Source organism: Crocuta crocuta, unplaced genomic scaffold (assembly GCF_008692635.1).
Source record: "Crocuta crocuta isolate KB4526 unplaced genomic scaffold, BGI_CrCroc_1.0 scaffold35, whole genome shotgun sequence".
Taxonomy (NCBI): domain Eukaryota; kingdom Metazoa; phylum Chordata; class Mammalia; order Carnivora; family Hyaenidae; genus Crocuta; species Crocuta crocuta.
Window position 1 is genome coordinate 3,499,915 of NW_027530625.1, and position 23,837 is coordinate 3,523,751.

Consider the following 23,837-nt stretch of genomic DNA (forward strand, 5'->3'; position numbering starts at 1 on the left):
CGTCAAACACGATAGTTCTGAGGGAAAGAAGCGGTTTTGTGACATCAGGGCCATGAAAGCACTGGTCACAGTTTGCACTTGACACATTGACCTTCATAATTAAACTTGAAGGATGTACTTCACTGGTGTACTTTTGGTGTCTAATGTGTTTATCAGATATACTTTCATTTTTATGTTTCTTTTTACTGTTACTTTTGTTTTTGTTGCTACCGTTTTGATGTGTCATCCAAGCAAATCCAGTCTCATTGCTGACTCTGGTCCACCCGGTTAAAAATGCGCTCCCAAAACATTAAATTTTTCAGCAGATCATTATTGAGCACCTACTGTGAGCCAAGAACTGTCCTAAGCTTGGATTTAGAGTGATGACAGATAGTTTTGGTCCTCATGGTTGTTGAACCCCAGTGATGAGACAGACATTAAACAACTGACCTCTCAAAGATGCCATTATAAGTTGATACGAAGGAAAATAGTGGCCAAGAGAGAATATAGCATCGAGTTTAGATGGTAAGACTGCCCTGATGCTTTCTGAGATAGTGTTGTTGGCACTGAGCATTTCCGCTGGAAATGTGGGCTGCAGATCTGGTATGTTTGCAGAGGGTCCTCTCTTGCACTTCCGGAATGGTGTGTGCTGTCTGCAGGAGATATTTCAGCACTGGTTACGGAAACTGCGCATGGCGGACCCCCATATACTACCACTAAATAGAAATTTTAAGAGGCCCTTGTGCATGTCATTTTAGGAGATGTGTAATATTGAGGCAGCAGGGCTTTTCACTCCGTATTAGTTTATGGTGCTTGGGATTTTACGGAATGTATCTAGCAGCCAAAATGTGTGTCAATATGCAGACCGGCAATCACTCAGGAGTGATTGGGTCTCCGTTAGGCTCCGCTGCAGCTCTCTCCTGCTGCGGTGACTGGCCCAGGAATGTGTGCTTTCTAAACCCTGGGTCGCTCACCGCCCTGCCCCCCCAAAGCTCCAGGCTGAGAGGCAGCCTGGTCCCAGGACGCGTGCGCACAGCCGCCCTCTGCTGGGTTATGTCTCCAGCATCTCCCGGGTTGCTGTCTAGCTAATCAACCAAAGCCGTGGCTGAGTGAGTGGCTTTGAGGTGCCGCAGATGAAACTCCTTCCCGGGGGCCACGCGAGTCCCCGTGTAACCGCTGGGGAACATTAAGTGGCACCTACTCTAATTAACCTGCTGTCGTAAAGCTGCACAAGTCATTGTGTTAAATATGAATCTCGAAGCCAAAATGGCAAACCCACCACAGGGGGGTTCAGATTAATAGTCTGTATCTCTTTTCTTTCTTCCCAAGAGTCATTTAGGGAACGTGTTAGTGGATATGAAGCTCATTGACATCAAGGACACTCTGCCTGTAGGCTTCATCCCCATTCAGGAGACGGTGGACACACGTGAGTCGCCCTTTAGTACCACTCATTACAATGGAACTTTTCTTTCTCCAGGTGTATTTTTAGATGTTTTGTATGTGCATATTTCTCTGGGAACATTTTAGGAGGCCTTGCCACACACCCGTGAATAAACCCTGCTGCTTTTGACGCGTGTCTGAGTTGGTTCTCCAAGGAGTTTGTGGTGTGCTGGGGAGCAGCGTGTAAATGAGCAGAATGTCCTTTTCTCTTACAATGGGCTCCCTGCTGCATCGGCCCACTCAGGAACAGAGCGGTGAAACTGGTTATAGTCCCATCCTCTGGTGTTACGGAAGCCAACCTTGGCACAAGACCCAGAAGCATAAGGAAGAAGAAACTCAGAGACGCCCAGGGAATACAAGTGTAATAATGTCCTTATTTTTGGCTCATGGAGCACACAAGAGAAGCCAGAACCAGAAAGCCTGCACTAGAGGACACAGGATTCAAATCTGAGTGAATACTCTGATGTCCGAGCCACACGGAGCAGAAGTGCATCCCTGACCAAAGTAGAAGCTTCTTCAGGATCAGAAGTGCTTTGAGGTCCTTGTTGCTCACGTCAGTTATTAAATAATGCTAGGAAACCTCTGGATATTTGAGCCTCCTCATTTTGATATAACTTAACTTGTTTTATTTTTAATCACTGGTCCCAACTTTAGGATGTCCCCAGCAAGTGAAAAACAAATACAAAGAACCCTTTCTTCTTTACACTTGATTCATTTGTGAAATTCTGGATCACGTTCTTTGTCATATGTACTTTATTTTTCCATAGTTAGCCCATTTGGGGCCCATAATTTTTTTGCTGTTTTCTTGCTAGCATTTCATATAGACGAGACTTGGCGTATCTACACAGATGCCACATAACCATTATTTTTTTTCTAAAAATTTTCACCATTTATTTATTTTTGAGAGCAGGGGAGGGGCAGAAAAAGAGGGAGATAGAAAGTCTGAAGCAGGCTCCAGGATCTGAGCTGTTTATCAGCACAGAGCCTGATGTGGAGCTTGAACTCACAAACATGAGATCATGACCTGAGTTGAAGTTGGATGCTCAACCAACTGGCCACCCAGGCACCCCGCCATTACAGTTTTAAATTTCTCTTTTGTAGAGAGAGAGCACATAGCAGGGGAGAAAGGCAGAAGTAGAGAGAGAGAGAGAGAGAGAGAGAGAATCTTAAGCAGGCTCCATGCTCTGCATGGAGCCCACCATGGGGCTCAATCCTGGGATCATGATCTGAGCCGAAATCAAGAGTCAGACACTCAACCCATGTCTGAGCCACCCAGGCACCCTCCCCATAGCATTCTTTTAATGAAACAAGTAGATTCCATTGTATAGCGTATTTTTATTTTCTTAATAGTTCTCTTACTTTTGACCGTTTTATTTTTACTTGTTATATATGTGTTAGCTAATAATCAGGATAGCAGACATGTAGTATGTCACTTAACAGATGCTAACCCCTGTGATGAATGCTTTACGTTCCTGACTTCACTAAATCTTCAAAAGACCCCTATTTGGAGATGAGTATTATTATACCCATCACGTATGAGAAAATTGAGGCACAATAACTACTGAGTGTTTGAAGAGCTTATCCAAGATCCGACTGGGGGAGTAACTAGAAGACACACACAAGTCAGACTCCAGCTGTGCTGATAGCCCCAATGCCACCCATAACATCATGTGGTTAAGTGCCTTTTACAGATGGATTTTATATGTTTATGCATCAGGGTTTTTTGGTAACAGTTCTGTCAATATATAATTCACCCACCATATCATTCACCCACTTGAAGTACACATTTCAGTGGTTTCAAGGATATTCACAGAGCTGGGCAACTATTACCATGATTAATTTTGGAACGTTTCATCACCAAACACGTCCCATACTCGTGAGCTGTCACTCTCCATTTCTCTCCAACCCCCACATCTTTTTATTTTGATGGAGCTTGATTCATTACTTTTTCCTTTGTTGCTTATGTTTTAGGTGTCCTACCTGAGAAAGCATTGCTTAATTCAAGGTCACCAAGATGTTTGCCCGTGTTTTTTTCTGAGGATTTATAGTTTCAGCTCTTATATTTATAGCTTTGATCCATTTTGAGTTCACTTCTGTGTACGGTGTGAGATAGGGGTCTAACTTGATTCTTTTCACACGTGAATGTCATGTTCTAGCATGATGTGTTGAAAAGATCATTCTTTTCCCCCCACTGAATTGTCTCAGCATCCTTGTTGCAGATCAGTTGACCGTAAATGTAATTCATTCTTCTTTTTCAGGATTAGTTTTACTATTCCGGGTCCTCTAAATTTCCATGAATTTTAGGATTAGTCAATATCTGCAAAGAAACGAGCTAGTTTTGAAAGGAATGATGTTGAATCTATAGATCCGTTTGGGTATGTGTAGGTTTTAAATGATTTTCTTGTGTTGAGTTTCCAAGTACTTGAGACTACTGGGTTTTAGGTCCCCTCTGGTCTGCTCCAGCCTTCTTCTCCAGACATTTTCCTTACCTTCAAGCCCTCTATACTTTCCCCAAACTGAGGTCCTCACTGTACGCTCTTCATTCCTGTTTCCTTCCTGACTCTATTTGCTTTGTTGTTTTCCTTGCCTGAAATGCCCTTTCGCTCAATTCTGAGCATCCTCACCCCATATCTTTCAAGGGTGAGCTTCAGTTCCGCCCCCTGCATGAAACCATCTCTGATCCCTAGGTACCAGTTTCAAGCAAGCCCTCTCTCCTCCACAGTCAGAATGCCTCTGTAGGCACCGCAGGCTTTGCGAGAAGAAGGTGACTGTCTAAGGTATTGGTCCTGCCCTCCAGGAGCTCGGCCTGGTCGATGACCTGGCCCTGAAAACAAGGACTTGCATCACAACGTAGTCAGCCAGAGCTGTCATCAGCCAGAGATCAGGGACTGGCTGCCTCCTTTGCCACTTTTCATCACAGCCGGGACAACACACGTTTAGTGGAGGGAGGGAGCGAAGTAAGCACCACAGTGCAGTGGTCGGGAGCCAAAGGAAGTGATCACTTATGCCTCTCAGTTCCCACCTGTTCTCTGTCAGGACACACTGTGGCTTGGCGGGGGGAGAAGGGGGAAAGCACTAGGCTCTGGGGTCGGACTCACCCGATCCTGAGTCTGGCTCTGCCACTTACTTTAGCGCCCCAAGCAAATGACTTCATCCTTCTGGGCCTCAGTTTCCTCATCTATAAAATGGGGGGGAATAGTAGACACCTCATAATGTTGTTTTTAGCTTACATTTTAGCCACTTATATGTCTTATGTGCACCTTTGCTACTAACCTTTTTCTCTGAGGGTGAGATTCGTGTATAATTCATCATTGAATCACCTAAGGCACCTACCAGACACAGCACCTTGCTCAGAGGATGAGCCCCTTAAAGATAAGCTTTAGTACTCTTTGTTGCCAGATTAACTTCCAGAAATACCAGTTCCCGGGGCCACTAATGAGACAGGCGTGTTCCTGTTTTCCAGAGGCCTGTCAGCATAGGTTTTACATTTTTAGTCACTTATATACCATTCTAATTTTATTTAATTTTCTCATCATCATTGGTGAGCAAGACCTGAACATTTTCACAAGGGTTTGCTTGCTGCTCTTGCTTATTCTGATGTGATTCATCTGCTGAGGAACTAAAATTGCCTTGTCGGCTTGTATTCATTTCCCACTTTTCCCTCGTGTTTTACTTAGTTTCAGAATTTGCATTGGTGTTCGTTTTTGACAACGAATTGACTTGTAATGTCTTTATATCGATACGCTCTACAGCCGCAAGGGATTTCCCATTCTGCATTTTCTTCTTAATTTGTTGAACTAGTTAAGTGAGGAGGCCCAGGGCCGCGTCCTCTCTGGGCCTATGGTCTAGCTGCGGCGGGGTCCCCCTGATCCTGGGCGGGGAGCATTTCCCCGTGACTGGGGATGTGTCACACCCAATGTCTGCCGGTGGACATTCTGAGGGCAGGTCATCACATCACCAACAAGTGTCTTATCACACAAGGAGGGAGATGGGTTTCAGGGAGCCTATTCATTTTGGGGTAAACAAAATGAATAGAGCCTTCTCCCAGGGTCCAGGTGAGCCCAGACCAACCGGAGAAACCTGTCGTCACCTCTGTGCAGTTTGCGGTCGGTGCGTTTAAGGCCCTGATTTTGTAAAGTCAGCCAAAAACAAAAACAAAAAAAACCCAACTCCATGAGACTCTTGTAATGAATCTAAAATAGTTTGTTACTATCCACACAGTACTTAAAAACTGGAAGACTGTTTGTTTTAGTAAAGTGCTGTATCCTTTCTCTGTGTTCATTAGCATGACTGAACACATTTCGATTGACTCTATATAATGTTTACTTAAAATTAGGCCTGTTTAAGCATGTGTAATTAGTGGCTCCATCTCTTACCCCGAGTTGCCATCAATGGAGGAATGGAGCAGAGAGCAGTGTGGCAAAAGCAAGTAATGTGCCTGCCTTTTCGTTTATTTGAGGAAAGGTCTTACCTTCTTCACAACAGTCAAAGGTCTGATCTTCCCAGCTAATAGCTCCTGAAGGTATGGTTGCCACAGGTGTTTTCCCCTGCCTCGTGAGTTACAATGTTTGGGGTCTGGATTGGGGACGTTATTATTCAAAGCTCATTAGATCTGATCTAGGCCCTCAGTTTCCTTGCCTAGGAAAAGAACCCACTGAGTTTCTGAGTTTCCACCTGGCTCTTTAAAAGCACCCTCCCCACCCCGAAGTCTACAAGATGCCACTGATGACAGCCTCCCCTCGGTCAGGCCAAGACCAATGGCACGACTCTCCTTCCCTCCCCATGCTCTTGTCTGATTTGAGTGTGCATACTCCCTGCCCCAGAACTGAAAGGTCCTGAAAGACCATGCCAACCACTGACATAAATTGTGTGTTAGAGGTTTACTGGTAATAATGATGATAAGAACATTCATGCTTTATTGAGCACTTACTGTGTGCCAGGCACTGGGCTAAGTGAAGCATATGATGTGTTAGCACATTTCATCTGCCCACCGTCCCTTTGGGGTGGGGTTTCATTAATTCCCTTTTACAGAGAACAAAACCCAGGCTCAGAGAAATTAGGTCACTCACCTAAGATCACGGAGCTGATGGCAGAGTTGGGATTTCAACCCAGACACATCAGACTCATGTACTAAGTCCCTGCAATTGACTGAAATTCATTTTTAAAAACCACAAATGGGTGGCTCAGTCGATTAAGCATCCAACTCTTGGTTTTGGCTCAGGTCATGATCTCGCAGTTCATGAGTTTGAGCCCTGAGTTGGACTGTAAGCTGACAGCACAGGGCCTACTTGAGTTTCTCTGTCTCCCTTTCTCTCTTCACCTCCTCAGCTCACTCTCTCTGTCACTCTCAAAATAAATAAATAAAACTTAAAAAAAATAAAAACCGCAAGTGAACAAACCAAAAAACACCTGGCTGGCCACGACTGGACGTTGCTACATCACCAGCTCATTGCCCTCAGACTTCATAAGTAAGAGCAAAGAATCACATACTTTTCTTTCCTTTCCTGTACCAAGCCTTTTCCAGGGAGACCAAGTAGTTGAAGAAGTTATTTTTTTATGTAGGATCTCCAGCTAATAAATTCAGAAGGCATCCCAGAATTAGAAAATGGCCATCTTGAAAACTTGAATGAGATTATGGATCTACATCCTCAGTGGATGAAAACGCTGCTCAAGGAATGGTTGTTGGGGACTTTATAGCCCAAGTACCCGGGTTGACACCACAGGCACCCAGAGTGGCGCAGCGGGACTCCGGGCCTCACGATAGGACACTGTCGGATGTGTATGCCTCACGTGTGAAGCGTTCCTACCTGAAACAAACAAACAAAAATCTAACCTGGATCTAATCAGGCCTTCCACTCTAACTGCCACTTTACAGGAAATACAGGAGAATGACCCAGTCCCACCAACTTCTCTGCTCCCTGAAGGAGAGGGGAGGGTGGAGAGGTTGTTACAGTATAAAAGGAACCTAAGAGTCCTCACAACCAGAGTCAGTGCATAGACACTGGATCTTGATGCAGAGAAAGCAATAGTTCAATGATATTTTTGAGAATAATGGAGAAAACTTGAATATGGGCCGCCTATTGGTGACACTGGGGAGTCATTGTTCATTTTGTTAGCCGTGATAATGGCATGCTGGTCTTATGGAAACTAGTCATTTGCCGTGGATGCCTACTGAGACCTTGATGGGTGACATAACAGTGGGAGGATTCATTTTAATCCTCCAGCAAAACTCCCAGAGTGTGGGGGGAGGAAGAGGTGGCAGCAGCATGTCCATTGTTGATGGTGTTGAAACTGGATGATGGGAACAGGTGGGGTCATTCATTCTGTTGTTCTCCCTACTTTGGGGAATGTTTGAAAATTTCCTTAATAAAAAGTGAAAAAGAAGAAAAGCCCACACAGCAAAAAGTGTCATTACTCAGGGTGTCCGTAGTATGTCCCTGATGGCTTAAGCAGTGAGCAGATGATGGTGGTGGCATTTAGAAGCCAGCCCCACGGGTTTATTCCAAGCTGCTTCTCCTTGCAGAGGAGTGTGCACCCCTGGGAGGCGTTCTCAGCAGGGGTGTCTGGGGTCAGGTCCCAAATGTAGGGCAGGGCTCCTGGTGCCCACTCTGCAGTCCCAGCCTGGGGAGGGCAGGAGGGGTGCAGCCCAGTGACTTGGATGACCGGTCGCTTCTGCTGCCAGGAAGGGAACGTGACAGGGGACACGGTGTTCAGAATAGACATGTTGGCATCCCTGGAAGACTCATACCTTTTCTTGTTGTCCTTTTCTTCAGAGGAAGTGGCTTTTAGAAAAAAGAGGCTGTGCATTAAATTTATCCCGCGGGATTCAACTGAAGCTGCAATTTGTGACATTCGGATCATGGGCCGGACGAAGCAGGCCCCTCCACAGTACACGTTTATCGGGTAAGTGTTAGGAACGCCCATCTTGTCTCTCCTATCTGCCAAGAGCGCTCAGGTCACTCCTGGGATGAGGTCCTGAGACAGTGTGTGACCCGCGGGGCTCTTGGCCACCTGCCTCTCCAGCCTGAACTCACTGCTGCCCTTCCTGCTTACGCTGCTGCTGGTCCAGAGGCCGAGCCCTTGACCTCTGTGTGCCTCTACTCACACTGCCTTTCTAAGGGCGTTTCCTTCCCTGTCCTTCTGTGTGTTTGTCCTTCAGGCTTCTTGGGGGCCTCTCCACATACCTGAAAGCCCAGATATTCGCTCCTTTTTGACCACTTGGCCTCAACCCTCTGCATTGTGTGTTCATCCCACCAGAGTTAAAGGAGCACCCGTTCTGTACCTTCGGGCCAAAGGCCCTGGATATGGTGCTGAAGGAGCAAGCAAAGACCTGCTCTCATGGCGGTGGTCTTGTAAAAGGGGAGACCAGCAGCAAACAAGAAATAAATGAGACCATTTCAGTTAATGGCAAAAATGAAACAGCAGTGAATGGAGGCTGCTTCAGTGAGGGTGTCCGGAGGGTGATGTTTGACAGAGATGTAAATGTCAGAAAGAAACCAGCCACACAGAGACTTGAAGGCAGAGCCTTCCGGGGGCGCCTGGGTGGCTCGGTCAGTTAAGCGTCCAACTTCGGTTCAGGTCACGATCTCAGGGTTCGTGGGTTCGAGCCCTGCGTCCGGCTCTGTGCTAATAGCTCAGAGCCTGGAGTCTGCTTCAGATTCTGTGTCTCCCCCTCTCTCTCTCTGACCCTTCCCTGCTCATGCTGTCTCTCTCTCTCAGAAATAAATAAAACATTTTAAAAAATTAAAAAAAAAAAAAAAAAAAGGCAGAACCTTCCCGGGCCCAGGAGAAGAGCGAGTGTAAAGGTGGGAATGGGTATGGCCTGTTCGGGAGCAGAAGGCAGCCCAGTGTGGCCAGCACAGGCAGACAAGGATGAACCAGGGTTTGGGGCAAGCCCTTAGCAGGATCTTGCACAACCATGGCGGCAGTTTGGAATTTATTCCACGAGCAGTGGGGAGCCGTTGGAGGGTTCGGCGTCAGGAAGAAACGTGAATATTACATGACTACACGATAATTCCTCATGCAGTACTTTGGTCTGATGTTCATCTTCCCTGAGAAGCAGAGGACTGCTAAGGGCTGGGCGCACTGTGTCCTGTTCACCTGGTAGCCTCAGTTCTGGGCGTGGGCCCAGCTCTGTAGCTGTTTTATAAATTCTAAGTACAAGGAGTCTCAGGATTTCACTCTGGGCTCTAGATTGTAAGTGATAGGAAACCCAACCCAGGCTGGCTTAACCAAAGGAAGAGTTTGTTGATCAGCATAACAGCAGGGATCCGCGGACAGGGTGGCTTCAGGTGTGGCTGGAAGAAGTTGCTCAGAGGACATCACTAGGACCTGGTTCTCCCCCGCACCCCCCCCCACCCCGCCCAACCTGNACCTCCTTTCCCAGATTCCTTGGGGTAGATGCCATTCTTCTACACGCTCTTCCCTAGTGGACTAATCTAATCGTGGTGTGGTAGCTCCGCCTACTTTTCCTCCAGGTTTAAGTTCTGAGGCAAAGAACAAATCTGTGTTCTTGATAATTCTAACAAGTTCTAGAATTCAGTCTCATTGGTTTTGCTTGATCTCACTGGGGTCACGTGCACCCTGAGTTCATCATCGCTCCCTGGAAAATGTCATTCTCTCAGAAACCAGGCCTGAGCGGGAGGCGAGATTGGCTCTGTTGGAACCCAGGGGCTACAACTGAGGAGAAGGCTGCGCCCCAAATATGGAGGGCAAGCAAAGAGTCAGAAAGGAGGGGGAATGGACACTGGATGCCCAAAAGATGAAGGGTGTTTGTTGTGTTCAGTCAAGTGAAATTCAGGTCTCTCCCACCAGTGAGTCCCATAGATAGTTTTAGGCACCTCTGGCTACGGGCCTCACGGGCCTCACTCCTGGGCCAACTTTGCAGGTATCACGCCCATCCCTGCGGGCCCTCAGGGGTGCACTCTCCTCCTTGGCTTTTGTAGCGGCCTCTGCATCTGGGTTGTGCTCCGTTTTGCTTCTTGTTCACTTGAGCCCAGGTCTTCACCCTACAAGCCAAGCCTTCCTCCGTGGAGCTCTCCCCGGGGGCAGTGGGTGGGGATGTGCTGTTTGCGTGGAGCCTCTGGGAGCAAGTGCCTCAGGAACACGTGGTTTTCATCTTGGTGCAATAGTTCATTCAGACCCTTCGGCTGAGGAATGTGAAGGCCCTAACTCAGGAGTTTGTGGTCCTTAAGAAGGACTCTGGGATTGTCCCCTTCCTACACACTGAAAAGTCCTGTTTTGCAACATGGTTTAAACTAATTATATAAACAGGATCACAGGAGGAGGAAACAGTTAAGAGAATGACCATACTTCAGATATCTTAGGAGCAGCTACTTACATACAAATAGTAGAAATCAACAATTTAATAATGAACTTTATTTTTTTCATGTTTATTCATTTCTGAGAGACAGAGAAAGAGCATGAGTGGGGAAGGGGCAGAGAGAGAGGGAGACACAGAATCCGAAGCAGGCTCCAGGCTCTGAGCTGTCAGCACAGAGCCCAATGCGGGGCTCGAACCCACGAACTGTGAGATCACACCCTGAGCCAAAGTTGGATGCTCAACTGACTGAGCCACCCGGGTGCCCCAATAATAAGCTTTTAAAGTCTAATTTCAGTTATATGTGTATTTTTTATTACAAGCTATAGTACTTAAAAGACTCCATTTTTAACCAATTTAAATAATTCTAAAGAATAGATTGTTACCATATATATTTTGATAACCAAAACTAAAATCTTCTTTCTTTTATATCATTTTGGAAAGATTGCTATATAGAGCGTATTTTGTATCATCTTGGGGCCAAAATTGTTTTTCAGAAGATGACGATTCCAGTATTGTTTTTATAAATATTTATTTTTAAGTAATCTCTGCACTGAACATGGGGCTCAAACTCAGAACCCCTAAATCAAGAATCACACGCTGCACCAACTGAGCCAGCCAGGCACCCCCAGTGTTATTTGTAAGGAAGGAAGGAGAACAGTGTCTAGAACTCTGAGTCACCTTTTTAACAATGAGCACATAGAAGAGCCAACTCTTACTTTGCAAGAGTCTGACGTTGTCAGCTCGGGAAGACACCTCAGAAGGAGAACAGCTCCTCCAAGGCCATTGCCAAGATGTGATGAAGTCAGCGAGGCCGATGAGAATCATCCGTCTAACAAGACCTGTCCATGGTTGAGAAGAGCTCCTGTAGGGTAGTGGGAAGGTACTAGAGGTATTTACTGAAGAAGCCTGTCCTCGTGGTTTGACGAGGTGCAGTTCCGTGGGGCAGCTGAGAACTTGTAAGCTGGATGTGGCTAAAATAATCCCATTCCAGCTTCCTAAGACCAAACCTGTCTCATAACCACTCATAACTGGGTATTGGGGGATGGGGGGGCTGTGGTGGGTGTGCGTGTCATGGAGCAAGAAACCTGATGTGGCATCTGTCAAGCCCTTTTGTGACCGACCACTCTTGGTTGTAGTGGTCTGTGGGGCACATGCCTCAGGCTTTGCGGCTTGAGGAGATCTCCCAAAGTGACCCTGAGAATGAGACCGATCGCTGGGGACATCCAGGCAGTAGGAGCTTTACCCAGAAGTGCGCCCTTGCACGGGGTGGGGCTACTTCCCCCCATTGTTAAAAGCCGGGCACACACATCCATTCGCCCACTGTTGCCCTGTTTGTCTCACGCTAACCAGGTAAAGGACTTGAAATGGATTATTGCATAATTACCTACAGTGAAATGGCAAAATGAAAAGAATTGTGAAGACTGAGCACTAAGGAAAATGTCACTTGTGTTACGGGAGGCAGCTCCAGGGTGGCTAAAGAGGACGGCCCGTCAGAGAAATCTGCCTTGTTGGGACAGTTGACTTCACATTAGGCTCTGAACTGTGACATGCAGAGCACAAAGGGAGGTGACATAACTGATCACCGTGGGCAAGAGTGGACCCCCCGGTATCTGAGGCTGTGATTCTTTGAGATGAATTGGTTCACTTTGTTGCTCAGGTGAATGCTTTGTGCTAAACCACACCGTGAAGATTTCTCTTTTCTCCTAAAGGGAACTGAACAGCATGGGGATCTGGTATCGAATGGGCAGAGTCCCCAGGAATCATGACTCATCTCAACCCACAACGCCCTCCCAGTCATCAGCTGCTTCCACCCCGGCCCCCAACCTTCCCAGGTGAGGCCTTGTCGGTGGTGTCCTATGCCGTTGTGCGTGTTACAGTCCTGTGGTCTCTGGGCTCCGAACACCTCCACTGAGCGTGTGCCCAAAAGTGTAGAAGCAATAAACTGTTAGAGGAGATTTTTAAAAACCCAATTAGAAATGTTTGCGTTACATGAATGTAAAGGCCATTCTGTATTCTGTTTTGTACGTATTCTGCAGCCTCCTAAAATAGCAGAATATGCAACTTTAAATTGGCTTGCTATTCTAAAGAGCTCATAGCGGCGCGCACACACACGTGATTTATAGCCACGTGGTTGGGGACGCTGGCCGTACGAAGGTAGAATTCCTTCTCTGCCTTGGCCAACAACTCATTGGAGGGTTGGTAAGTAATTTTGTTCATTTTCGTATCGTTTCTTTTCCCAGTGAGCTACAAACTAGGAAATGGGTAGTTTGGTTCGAGAGAATAGCGGGAAAGGGTTCAGGGCATGTCAGTTTCAGTAATTTGCGCAGAGAAACTTAGGTGAGCAAACTGGTCGCTCTGCACCTGATTTCAGTTGTAACAGGTAGCGATGGTCTCTACGCTTTCTGCAAAAAGCAGATGGTGAAAAGAATCCTGTCACATAAAAACTCTTCCCTCTCAGCCCTTAAACTTATTGTGGGGAGCGTTGCCTGATGCAGAGAATTGTCAATTTCGTTGGCTTTGCACCTGAAACTAATAGAGTATTGTAAGTCAACCATAGTTCAATAATTAAAAAAAAACCTTTTGCATTACTAATAGTAAATTATTTGAGAGCAAGGAACAAACGCCATGAAGGATTAAATTTGAGAAAGGGATTACAAAAGTAAATAAAACAAGAATTGGCGAGGCATTGCCATTTGGGGATTGATGTAACACAAATGAGGAGTCTAAAAGCTTCCACGTGGGTAGAGAGATGAACAGCGTCTGTCAGGAACAGATTGTGGGGCTCCTCCTGGGCCCCCCAATCCACACCCTGCCCTCCAGGAGGTACAGAGGAGAGTGTGGTGTAGCCGCTGGCTCTCAGCATGCTGTTCCTCTAGCTGAGCGCCCGTCCCCCCACCGCAGAATGCCGCTGTCGTGAGCCAGCAGCTCAGAGGACTCCATCCCCCATAAAGACAATCTGGTCTTTTCTCGTGACCGTTTCACAAACCCTAGTGGTACTTAAAACTTGACTGCCTGAAGTTACTTAGGTACTTAGTTAGCTAAGTTACAAGGTACTTAGACTTGGAATCGCCTGAAACTTCGCAAGCAGTTTTCAGCCTCCCTTTGGCATGAAGAGACAGGAAAAGCCAGTGAGCTTCCCAGAGGTGCAGACTGAACAGTGGGGTGTCTTTGGTTTAGGAGTACCAGGCTAGCGCAGCGCTTTCCCAGCGCCCAGGGCACCGGCAGGCTGTGGTCACTGACACCTGCGCTGGGGCTCAGCCCAGGCCCATCACCTATGCTCCAGTTAGCTCACAGCCATAGCCCGAGAGTAGTTACAGCTGCTACCTATTGACATCACAGCGTCTGGAAGGGCCTAGAAATGGGCAGCACCTCCGGTCAGGCTGTAACTTTCTGTTGGATAAAGAGTATTGGTTCTCCCAGTTAAAGCGAGAAGAGCAATCTCCCCAGAAGCTTGCCGGTCAGCGAGAGAGCGCGGTCACCAGTGACAGAAGCGAGAGGGCCCGAGGACACTGGCCACAGGGACCCAGGTAGAATTGGAGATTCTTTGCATCGGAACAGAGAGTTCATAAGGCTCGTGTATTTTATGCAGAAACCCTTGTTGTGGTTTATTACAGCTCCAAGGAAATTGGGTCAGTTTTGTTTTACTTGCCAAGTGAGGCAGATGTCAGAATAGTCCACGTAAGACATATTCTCATATGATTGCGTTACGTCCCCCGCTATGCAGTAGGATAATCTAATGTTACATTAGTGCTTCCCGGTAAAAGCCACCGTCTGTCCCAAGCTCTTCTCTGGCACTGGGCAGTAATTTCTAGGTGGCATGCACAGCTCCGGGAGCCTCCTAATGCACAGTGGGTTTTGGCATCTTTGCTTTTTGTACTGTTTCCCAACTAGTACCTTTGACTTTTAAAAAAATGAAATGCAGACGAGTCACTCAAAATTTCCAGTGAAGATTTATGAAACGATGAGTATATTATTTCCCTGGAGGCTTCAGGCCTGTCATGTCTCCAGCAGAGAGATGTGGTGGCTTTCTCTCTGGGGGTATGCTGGTTTTCCCATGTGGGGGTCTGCAGCGGCCCACAGGGTGAAGGCCTCCAAAGCCAGCCCCTGTGACCTCTCTTACATCCCTAAGCTCCAGACTTTAATCTGAACTGGTATTCTCGTCTTCCCTTCCTTTTTTGTGCTCATGTGGACACCGGTACAATGGGTGCATCTCAGATCCCTGCCTTAGATGTCCACTCAAATGCTTCCTCTCCCAGGAAGCCTTCCCTGAATCCCCTGGGGCTGGGCTGGGATTTCCTCTCTGAATGCTGCTGCTTCTTGGCCATTATGCCTTCAGTTTGGGTTGTGGTCATGTTGTGAACTCCTTGAGGGCAGGAACCACGTCCAGTACCTGTTTATCTCTAGTGCTCCGCACAGATCTAGGCATGTGTTCACTTTTGCAACAAAGCTTCTCTAACAGCCTAGACCCTGTGCTGCAGGCCCCCTCTCCCCCGCCGCTGACAACTCCTGAGTCCCTGAGCTCTTGGGCCCTTTTCTGATTCTAGCACAAGCTTAAGAAGTACTTCCAAGTGTGGTCTTTGTGTGGACGCAGGGATCAGGTGGCAAAGCCCGGCTAGAGAGAGTGCGCGGTGGTGCAGCGCCCTCTACTGACCAGATTTGTAGGTGGCGGGGAGGACTGGCAGGCTGGTTCCCAGCAAGGAGCTGCAGGCCATTTCCCTAGCAAATCTCGTTGAGGGGACTGTAAGGGACCGAGGGAGGGGCCAGTAAAGACCCAGTGGCCTGCTTGAGCTCAGCCTTTTGCCTCAGAAGCTAAAAACGTGTGCTCTGCCTCCCATTTCTTATGTTGTCCCTCATGTTCAAACAATCCCATGCCATTGCTGTTTTTTGGAGCACTGTTGACCCCAGCTATCTCAGACGAAAGGAAAAGTTGGTGGACTTTTCCAGAATTGATGGGTCACCACCTGAGGACCTCCTGGTCCTGGCAGGTCCTCTTTCCAGAGGCAGTTACTGGGCTTGGGAGCAAGCGCTTGCTGCCTGTTTCCTTCCTGTTGTTGCAAAGAACGATAGTCTTGTCCTTTCAGAATGGTCAGGCCCCCGGAGAGCCAAGGGAGCCCTTTGGCTGTATCCAGTGAATTGGATGCAGTGTTGGGTAAAGTTCACAGCAACAGGCAGGATGAGGCGTGTTGGCAGAGCTCTTTTTCCTCATTCAGGAAACTTTTATCTCCTCTGCACACATCTCTGCACACGTTCCCTAACCACTTCCAAGTGAAGCGGGACATGCCGCCTCTTCCAGGAGCGCAGAGGCTCCATGTCCTCTCTGGGCATCCATGCGGCTCCACCCTCGGCCTGTCTACTCCATGCACCCTGGCCAGGGTAGTCGGCCTTGAGGCTGAGACACGGTCCCATCTCCCCATCTGTCCTCCGAGCTGGCCACGGCTTTGCGAGTCAGCCTGATACAAACAAGCAGACGATCGGTCTGTGGATGTGGGTTTTTCTGAATCTCTTCCATGCCGCGCTGCCTTGGGGCAGAGTGCAGGTGTAGGGAGGTGCCCTCCTGCTTCAACCAGAGCCATCCCCACTGGCCCCTCTCACGCCAGCTCTTACCTGTGCTTCTGCTGCTCCCAGCTCTGAGGTTTGGAAAAGCTCTGGGAGGCAGGTGGGTTCACCACTGATGGAGCACCAGTAGCCCCCGAGTTGGATAAACGAGTGGATCCGTGTTGTCCCGGGTGGGGGCCCCTGGTGGACTGCCGCCCCCTGACTTGCTGAACAGTAGAACCAGTGGCTTGATAAAGACATCAGAGGCATGCTTATCAAATTTGCAGATGACACAGAGTCATTAGGGAGCGCTGATGTGCTGACTGACAGAATCAATACTCTGCATCTGCTCTACAGCTAGAACACCCTACTGGAACCAGGAGATGAAAGGTGATGGGTGAAAACAGCACCCCACCCCCCCAAGTTAAAAAAAAGAATCAATGGCACAAGAACCAAATTGAGGAGATCTGGCTTAGCAGTGATTCGTGTGCAGGTGACCAGGCTGGGCCAGGATGGGGGTTGTGTGGAATGTAGCCTGGTGTGCCCGGTGGGGCGTGTCCCAGGAGGTGGCACCTCACACCTATCAGGTTCAGTGGGAGGGTCATCTCCATTGCCTGTGACACACCACCTTGTGAAAGTTACCCAAATGGAGCATTGAATTAGAGTATGAGGAACCGCTGTTTTGACCTGAGTAGAGACCAGGCCATTGGCTTCAGGTGTTTAAATGGTCAGTATGCAGAAGGGAAAGACACGTTTCCAGGTGGGTTGGGTCAGTGGCAGTCGCAGAAGACAAAAATTTAGATCAGGTGGACTCAAGTTTTAAGGTGGCGGACTTAGGCATAACATGTTAAAAAAAAAAAAAAATTAAAAGGGCGCCTAGGTGGCTCAGTCGGTTAAGCATTTGACTCTTGATTTCAGCTCCGGTCAAGATCTCACAGTCATTAGATTGAGCCCCGTGTCAGGCTGTGTGCTGGTCATGTAGCCTGCTTGACATCCTCTCCCTCCCTCTCCCTCTGACCTCTGCCCCCCAAGGCAAAAATCCCGTGGCACTGAAGCCCACTCCAGAGGTGGTGTGCTCTCAACCGTGGTCAGCATTCCAACAGCATTTGGATTTTTCAGACCTGCGGGGGTTTTCATAAGCCTTAATTAAGAAGTGTCTCCTGTCCCCACCCTCAGAGATTCAGATTCTGCAGACACCTTGCCAGAGGTAACTCGGGGAGCTGCAGCGGGTGGGGAGGGCACGGAGCACTGGGCATTTGTCACCACGGTCTGCACGTATGGCTTTCAGTGCTTCCTCATCATCCGGTTTGTGCCCGTTGTCCCCTTCCCCTCACCAGTGCTGGCATCTGGGGAGGAGGCTCGGAGGGCTGCGGAGGGCCGTGTGTCACCCTCCCTAGGATGGAGGGCACAGGGGGCCCTCTGATGCTGACCCAGTGTCTGTGTCCGGCATTGGCATGGATTTTGTCCCTTGCAGAGTTCATCTGAAATAAGTAGTCTGGACTCCCAGGTGCTAGAATTTCCAGCTTCTGTGGACACTGGGCTTGGGCTCTCTGGGAAATGTGCAGCGTGTGGCCCCAGTCTTACACGTCACGTTTCTGAAGGACAAGCTGCCACCTCAGGCCATGGGAACGGCCTGTGATCCTCTGTTGACATTGTCCCTCCCCTGGGAGCGGGAGCCGTGCTTTGAGTCCTGCCCTGCAGCCTTCGCCTGCGAGGTGCGGCCTCTGGGGGGCCTCTCCCAGGTGCCAGGCGGTGCTGAGTTCCCTCCTAAGGCGCCTGGCGCTGCCCTGAGCTGTTCCGGTAATCTTCCGGTGATTTGTCAGCTCCCAGCGAGGTGTCAGTCACAGGTTCCAAAGTATGTTTCTTAGTGACAGACATAATTGTACTTAACTTTTTGCGTGGATGTTATCAATCTGTGACAGATACTCTGGGAAATGGGGCATTTTGATTGCAGAAGATCTGTCACATGCATTTAGTCTTCCTCTCAGGGACACCAGGATTCAGTCACAACTTTTGCTTGTCGGTGTCAGGTTTTGAGAACATAGATCCTTGCTGACCTCAAAAACCGTTCCGTCACTCCGATCCCAGGGCTGTCATCGGAAAGGTTAATGGCTCTTCCTGAAGGAGAGAGAAAATCACACTGCGAGGATCTGGAATTCAGGCCGTGAACACCCAGGCACCCCCCCGCCCCCCAACAGCCGTTGTCAGAGGCCCGTGAGCCGCTGCGCTCTGTCCCGGGCTCCCTGACCCCACCTTCCTGGGGATGTGGGATCAGCTCCACTGCCTGACCAGCCCGCAGAGTAAGCCCGCAACCCGGACGGAGCTTCGGCACACCGGCTGGCATCCTGCTGCCTGAACTGACAGCCTCCACTCCGCAGGCTGCCTCTGTCGGTGTTCAGTTGTGAGATGGTTTGTGTGCTATAGAGGACATGTGTCACCTGCCCTGCTGGTTGCAGGACTTGAACGGGAGGCCCCGCGTGGCACCGATCGGGGAGGCCGAGTTTCCCTGTGGAGGTGTTTGCCGCCCGGCACTGGAGACACTGCCTAGCAGGAGGCTCAGCCTGCTGGAGGGAGGGGAGTTCAGAGCCGAAAGCTGCTCTTTAAGGTTCCTCATTTATGAGAAGGGTGGTCTGTGTCCCGCTTCAAGGTGAGATGAGGAGGCAAGGCCAAGGGCTGATTCCAGTGACTCTTTTCTTCGCCCATAATAGTAAACCATCTCAGCTGGATTCTGAGCTCCCTTCCATAGGAGCAAGAGCCCGCCTAGGGGCACGTGAGCCCCGGGGGAGCACTCTGGCTTGGTCCCCCTTCCCCCCCATTCCGCCCCCGAAGGAGGGCGTGGGGCTGGCCCTTGCAGCGGGGGCCCTCAGAACCTTGCACCTCGGCCGGGCGTGCCCAGGCAGAACCGTGGGTCTGGCTTCACTTGGGATCATTAGACTTCTTCCTCCTTCACACGAAAACCACACACATTTTTGTTTGTTTAACTTTGAAGATGGGATACACATTTTCATTTCCTTCTGTGCTGTGTCCCCCCCCCCCCTTTGAAGACGAAGACTTAAGGCAGATGTTTCTCAGAGCACAAGCACGGGCACTCACTGTGCATTTGAGCTCCCCTCTGCTCCTGCTACCTTCCACACACTCCGTTCAGCAGTGCCAGCAGCCTGGGCGGCTCAGAGGAGGGCCGTCCACGGGGGAGGACCTGAACACTAAACCACAGTGAGATTAGACATTGAACTTTCTTGGGGCTCAGGTATTCATTTCAATAACTCACCTTTACATTCTTCGCCTGGAACTTTAAAGTCCAGCGTGGCCTCGTTTTTCGATTCACATGTGTTCTTTTTTCTTTCTGGAACCTTCACCGGCTTCCTGTTATCTGACATATCTCCCATACCATCTCCCATTAATCCAGGTGAATCTCTTGACTCCTGAGCACATCGGCCTCATTCTAGGACCGTCTCTGCACTGGCCACCACTGTGTATCTCCCCTCAGGCCTGCCCCAGGCCCTCCTGGAAGAGGCAGACCAGACTCCGGAATACTGAGGCTTGGCCCTGTCTACCTTCCAGCCTAGTGTAACCCTTCACTTCTTCTAGAAAGCCTGGCACGGGCTGTTTTCCCTCTTCCCCCTCCTCCAGTCGCTCACGCCAGACAATTTGGCATTTCCTGTGTCCCTGTCATTGCTACGTGTGCTTATGTTTGGTCTTCTGATTGGATCTGCTGGCTTATTGATAACAGGGACTCTCCTGTTTCCTTCTCTCATAAAGCTTCAGAAAAGGTTAGTCACACAGAAATACAGATGCCGACATTGTACTACAATGTGTGGAAATTTAGCAAGTTTTTTCGACTGTGTTAATTCCATTCCGTTAAGTGTTCAGCAAAAAACATGTGGCCCCCCAAATGGCAGGGACTTTTGAACACCAGGTGCCTGGCACGTGGTAAACACTCAGAATATTTATTAAATGTATAAATGGAGCTGGTTTAGATACAACAGGACCCGGTATCCTGTGTTCATCCATCTTCACCTTCCATCTACTCTGCCAGCCATCCAGCCAACCAGTAGAGACTTGACTTTTCATTTGCTGGGTGTCCAGCACTTTGCAAGTGCTTTTACAAATAAGAACTCACTTAATCCTAATAATGGCTTTGTGAGGTAGGGTACGGTTATCACATCCACTTCAAGATGAGGAAACTGAGACCCAGGAGGTTAAATTCCTTTGCCAAGGTTACACAGCTACTAAATGTCAGAGCTCAGATTTGGCCCCAAGCAGGTGAGCTGCCTGTGGCTCACAGACCACCTGTTCCCGGGTCACTGGCTATGGGGCAGCCAGCTAGGTGACCCCACTGCCTTCACGTGTGGCCTCTCCAGGCCCCTGACCAGCAGCTGGGACCCAAGGGCTTCCCAGAGTGTGCCCATGGGGGTGGTGGAGCCCATTGTCTTCCCCAGGCTCCTCTGGTCAGAAGCTGCCCTCCTGGTCTGCACTCACACCCTTTCTGGAGACCTGTGAATGTTGGCTGGGGTCCAGTCCACCGGAGCCATAGATGGTGACCGAGGAGAACATGTGGACGCCATACACGAGAGGGCCCTGGCGTCACAGCTCGAATGGTTTCCGAGCCTGCGATGAAGCGGGGTTACAAGCAATTTGATTTATTCTGGCGATTATGAGAGCCCTGTGAAAGAGACCTACAGCGGAGGGCTCTCTGAGTATCTCTCAAGTGCCTGTGTCACCGAGCCTTGTCTGCTCTTGCAAGAGTATCAAACTTCGCTTTGGTGTCAGTAATTTTGAAGGGGAAATTTCATTAGAATGCAGTTTGGTATTGTTGGCTATGAATGATGGGTTTAGGCTGAGCAATACACTTTTTGATATTAATTTTTAATATGGCTTCTTGGGAAGTCAGAGCTTCTATTTAATGAAGAATTGACTATTAGTCAATACCGCTCCTGCCTCTGAGCCAGCCTTCTTTGCTTTCACTCTTCCACACCAGATTTTGACAAGGTATTTGCTGCTTGTAAATGTGGTATCTTGGTAAATCTTGTGACTCCGTGAGTGTCTTATTTTTCTTGGTGGTTATGATGGTTCTGTGTGCTCCTTGTTGTCCCGGAAGCGGGGCTGCAAATGTGAAATGATTTCCTCCTGTGCCTGGTTCGCAAGTGCACGGGGCTCTTTGTGCAGTTGGCTGAAAGCTCCAGGGTTTGGAGAAAGGCCTTTTTCAGGATTATGAAAATAGTTTTCCGTGTGTCAGAACAGATTTATCAGTTCACTTTAGGGTCGGTTTTGTGAACCAGACCATTTAGAGGAGGATATTTTACCTTTTATCAGAGTGGAAGCTGACAGTCTATTTGCAGGTAGCTCTATGGAATATTTCACTTGTATCTTTCAGTGTAAATTTAGCCGCCAAACAAAGTAAAAATGGGCGTTAAGTGAAATTTTCCTGCAGTTTTACCCACCCCACACTCCCGCCCCGATGCTGTTCTCTTTCAAGGAAGGGTTTCAATTATTAATTTGGATATTTAATAAAATCCTTTGCTTGCAGTAACTTTTAAAAGGCCCCTCGAATGTTATTTGGGTCGGGTTTTTGCCCGTGGGTCGGGTAGCATTCAACTCGAATATCCTTCTTGAGCAGATGTTTTGTTTCCAGTCGAATAACAATATTAATAATTATTCGGATAAACAAAATTATCATCATTATTTCAGCTACAGTTTCTTGAGCATCTTGTGCCGGGCACTGTGCAAACACTTGACAGATACTGCTTAAATCTTTATGACCACGCAGTGAGGTGCGTAATGGAAACGAGCAAAGCCTCTAAGAAACCAGCCAGCTGCAGCCGGGAGAGGTGGCGGCCGGCCCAGGGGCAGAGCATCAGGACTCGGAGGAGCCGGGACTGGAGCCCAGTCCCACCGTCCCTGCCCAGACTCCTTTAGGACTCTTGCCTCAGTGTCTCCTACGGCCTCGACCGGAACCAAATGCAGCCCCAGCCATTCCAGCCCATGGGTCCCATCGTACCTCCTTATTCGTCATTGCTCTGTTTTACTAAGCAAATTGTTTTCCACAGCTTCTGATATTGAGTAAGAAGGATTGAGCAAAGGAGCAATGCGCCTTTGATTCTTTGTTAGGGTTTGTTATTTTCGGCTCGGACTGTTCCCAGCCTGCCCTGCACTCTCACGCACGTAGCCTTTTATGAATCCGAGTTTGGCAGTCTCGCTGCTCTTGAATTTTGGAAAAGCGGATATTTTAGTAGGCTGGAAGAAGATGAAAAGCCAGAAGTGCCCATATGTTCCTTGTTTTTAAAAGTAGGGTCAGTGAGGTTTAGAGACTCTTTAAATATTTCAGTTTATAAGATTAGACTAGATCATCTGGAATGGAAGTGCGGTGCCCTGGGTCCCAGACTTCGCTTTTTTCTTCATTTCTTTTATATGGGAGGTAGGTGTTTTGGCATTGCAGGGTTCAAGTGTAATAAAACTTAAATGTAGTGAATAAATGCCATGATTTGGAGTGTTGCTGCAGCTATGAAGTTAGTTTCCTTTCTTTTTCTTTCTTTCTTTTTTTTTTTTTAAGTAATCAGTGGCTTGAAAAATAGCACGTAGGTACAAGGATGGTAATTTAACTGAAAACTACAAAGCTTTTAAAGGAGTAGAGTCTTTGGCATTTGTTAAGCATTCTCTTCACCCAGTTAAATCTTTGTGAGTTGAGATTAAGCACCTCTTCTGAAATGTCTACTTGAGTATTTTGAAATTGAACACAGTTCTGCATTTTGTTAAGTCCACGCCATCTTTTGTCCTCATTCCCTCCTGGTAAGTGACGGCGTGGTTTCTCTTGATCCCCAGATACCCGTAGAAACCCAGAATCTTGAGCAACTGCCTAGCCCAACCCCGAGTTTCCAAATGAAGGGCTCTTGCAGGTGACTTGATGCCGCGTATGTGAAGAGAGGCAGGGGGCTGGGACCAGGTCTCGCCTCTGGTTATGGCCCATCTAGCATTTTACACTTTGGGCTGTGAGGCATTGTACTGCCCTTTGTTACCCAACATGAGGTCCTGGGAGAAACATGGGTGAGAGAGCGCTGTGGTCACCACCCTGATAGAACCTCTGAACAGCCAGAGAGGAGGAACCTTGACCTTGATTGTCTTCCAGGACCCTGCCCTTCTCCACCTAGAGGAAGAGGGAACTCTGTGCTCCCTAGAATTTCCTGTCATGTTCATTCACTCTTCATACCTCTTCGATTTCTAAATTTCAGGAGTAATTTGTCACTTTAGAGGAGGGAGTCATTAATAACCATTATTTAGAACTGTCGAGCCTTCCTCTGTGTGTGTGTCCGAGTTAAGCATCCAAAAAATTGGCCTTGTGGGTAGCAAACAGGGCCTCGGTATTGACAGATCAGGACCGCCCCACCCCCACCGGTCTTTCTCAAGTTCTAGTTGTTCCAAGTCTGTCTTTAATCACGGAGAGGGTGGCGGCCGAGTGGTTAAAGCATGTCCTCCTGGAATTCATTAGTATTATTACCAAAGACCGTGTTGTAAATTGTTGATTTTTTTTTTTTAACTGCTTGGAAAAAATTCCTCCTTAACTATT

General features: G+C 48.4%; 1 protein-coding gene across 4 annotated transcripts in view; it reads left to right on the top strand.

Annotated features, from left to right (window-relative positions):
- Window positions 1-23,837, top strand: part of MVB12B (multivesicular body subunit 12B) — a 274,057-nt gene that overhangs the window by 150,709 nt on the left and 99,511 nt on the right. For 3 of the 4 annotated variants that reach the window (XM_077768243.1, XM_077768246.1, XM_077768242.1), the window contains exons 5-7: window positions 1,309-1,405; window positions 8,193-8,322; window positions 12,451-12,573. In XM_077768243.1, coding sequence (XP_077624369.1) covers window positions 1,309-1,405; window positions 8,193-8,322; window positions 12,451-12,573 — 350 coding nt within the window. The remainder of the gene's footprint in view (window positions 1-1,308; window positions 1,406-8,192; window positions 8,323-12,450; window positions 12,574-23,837) is intronic. The other variant, XM_077768244.1, reaches the window with a different exon arrangement.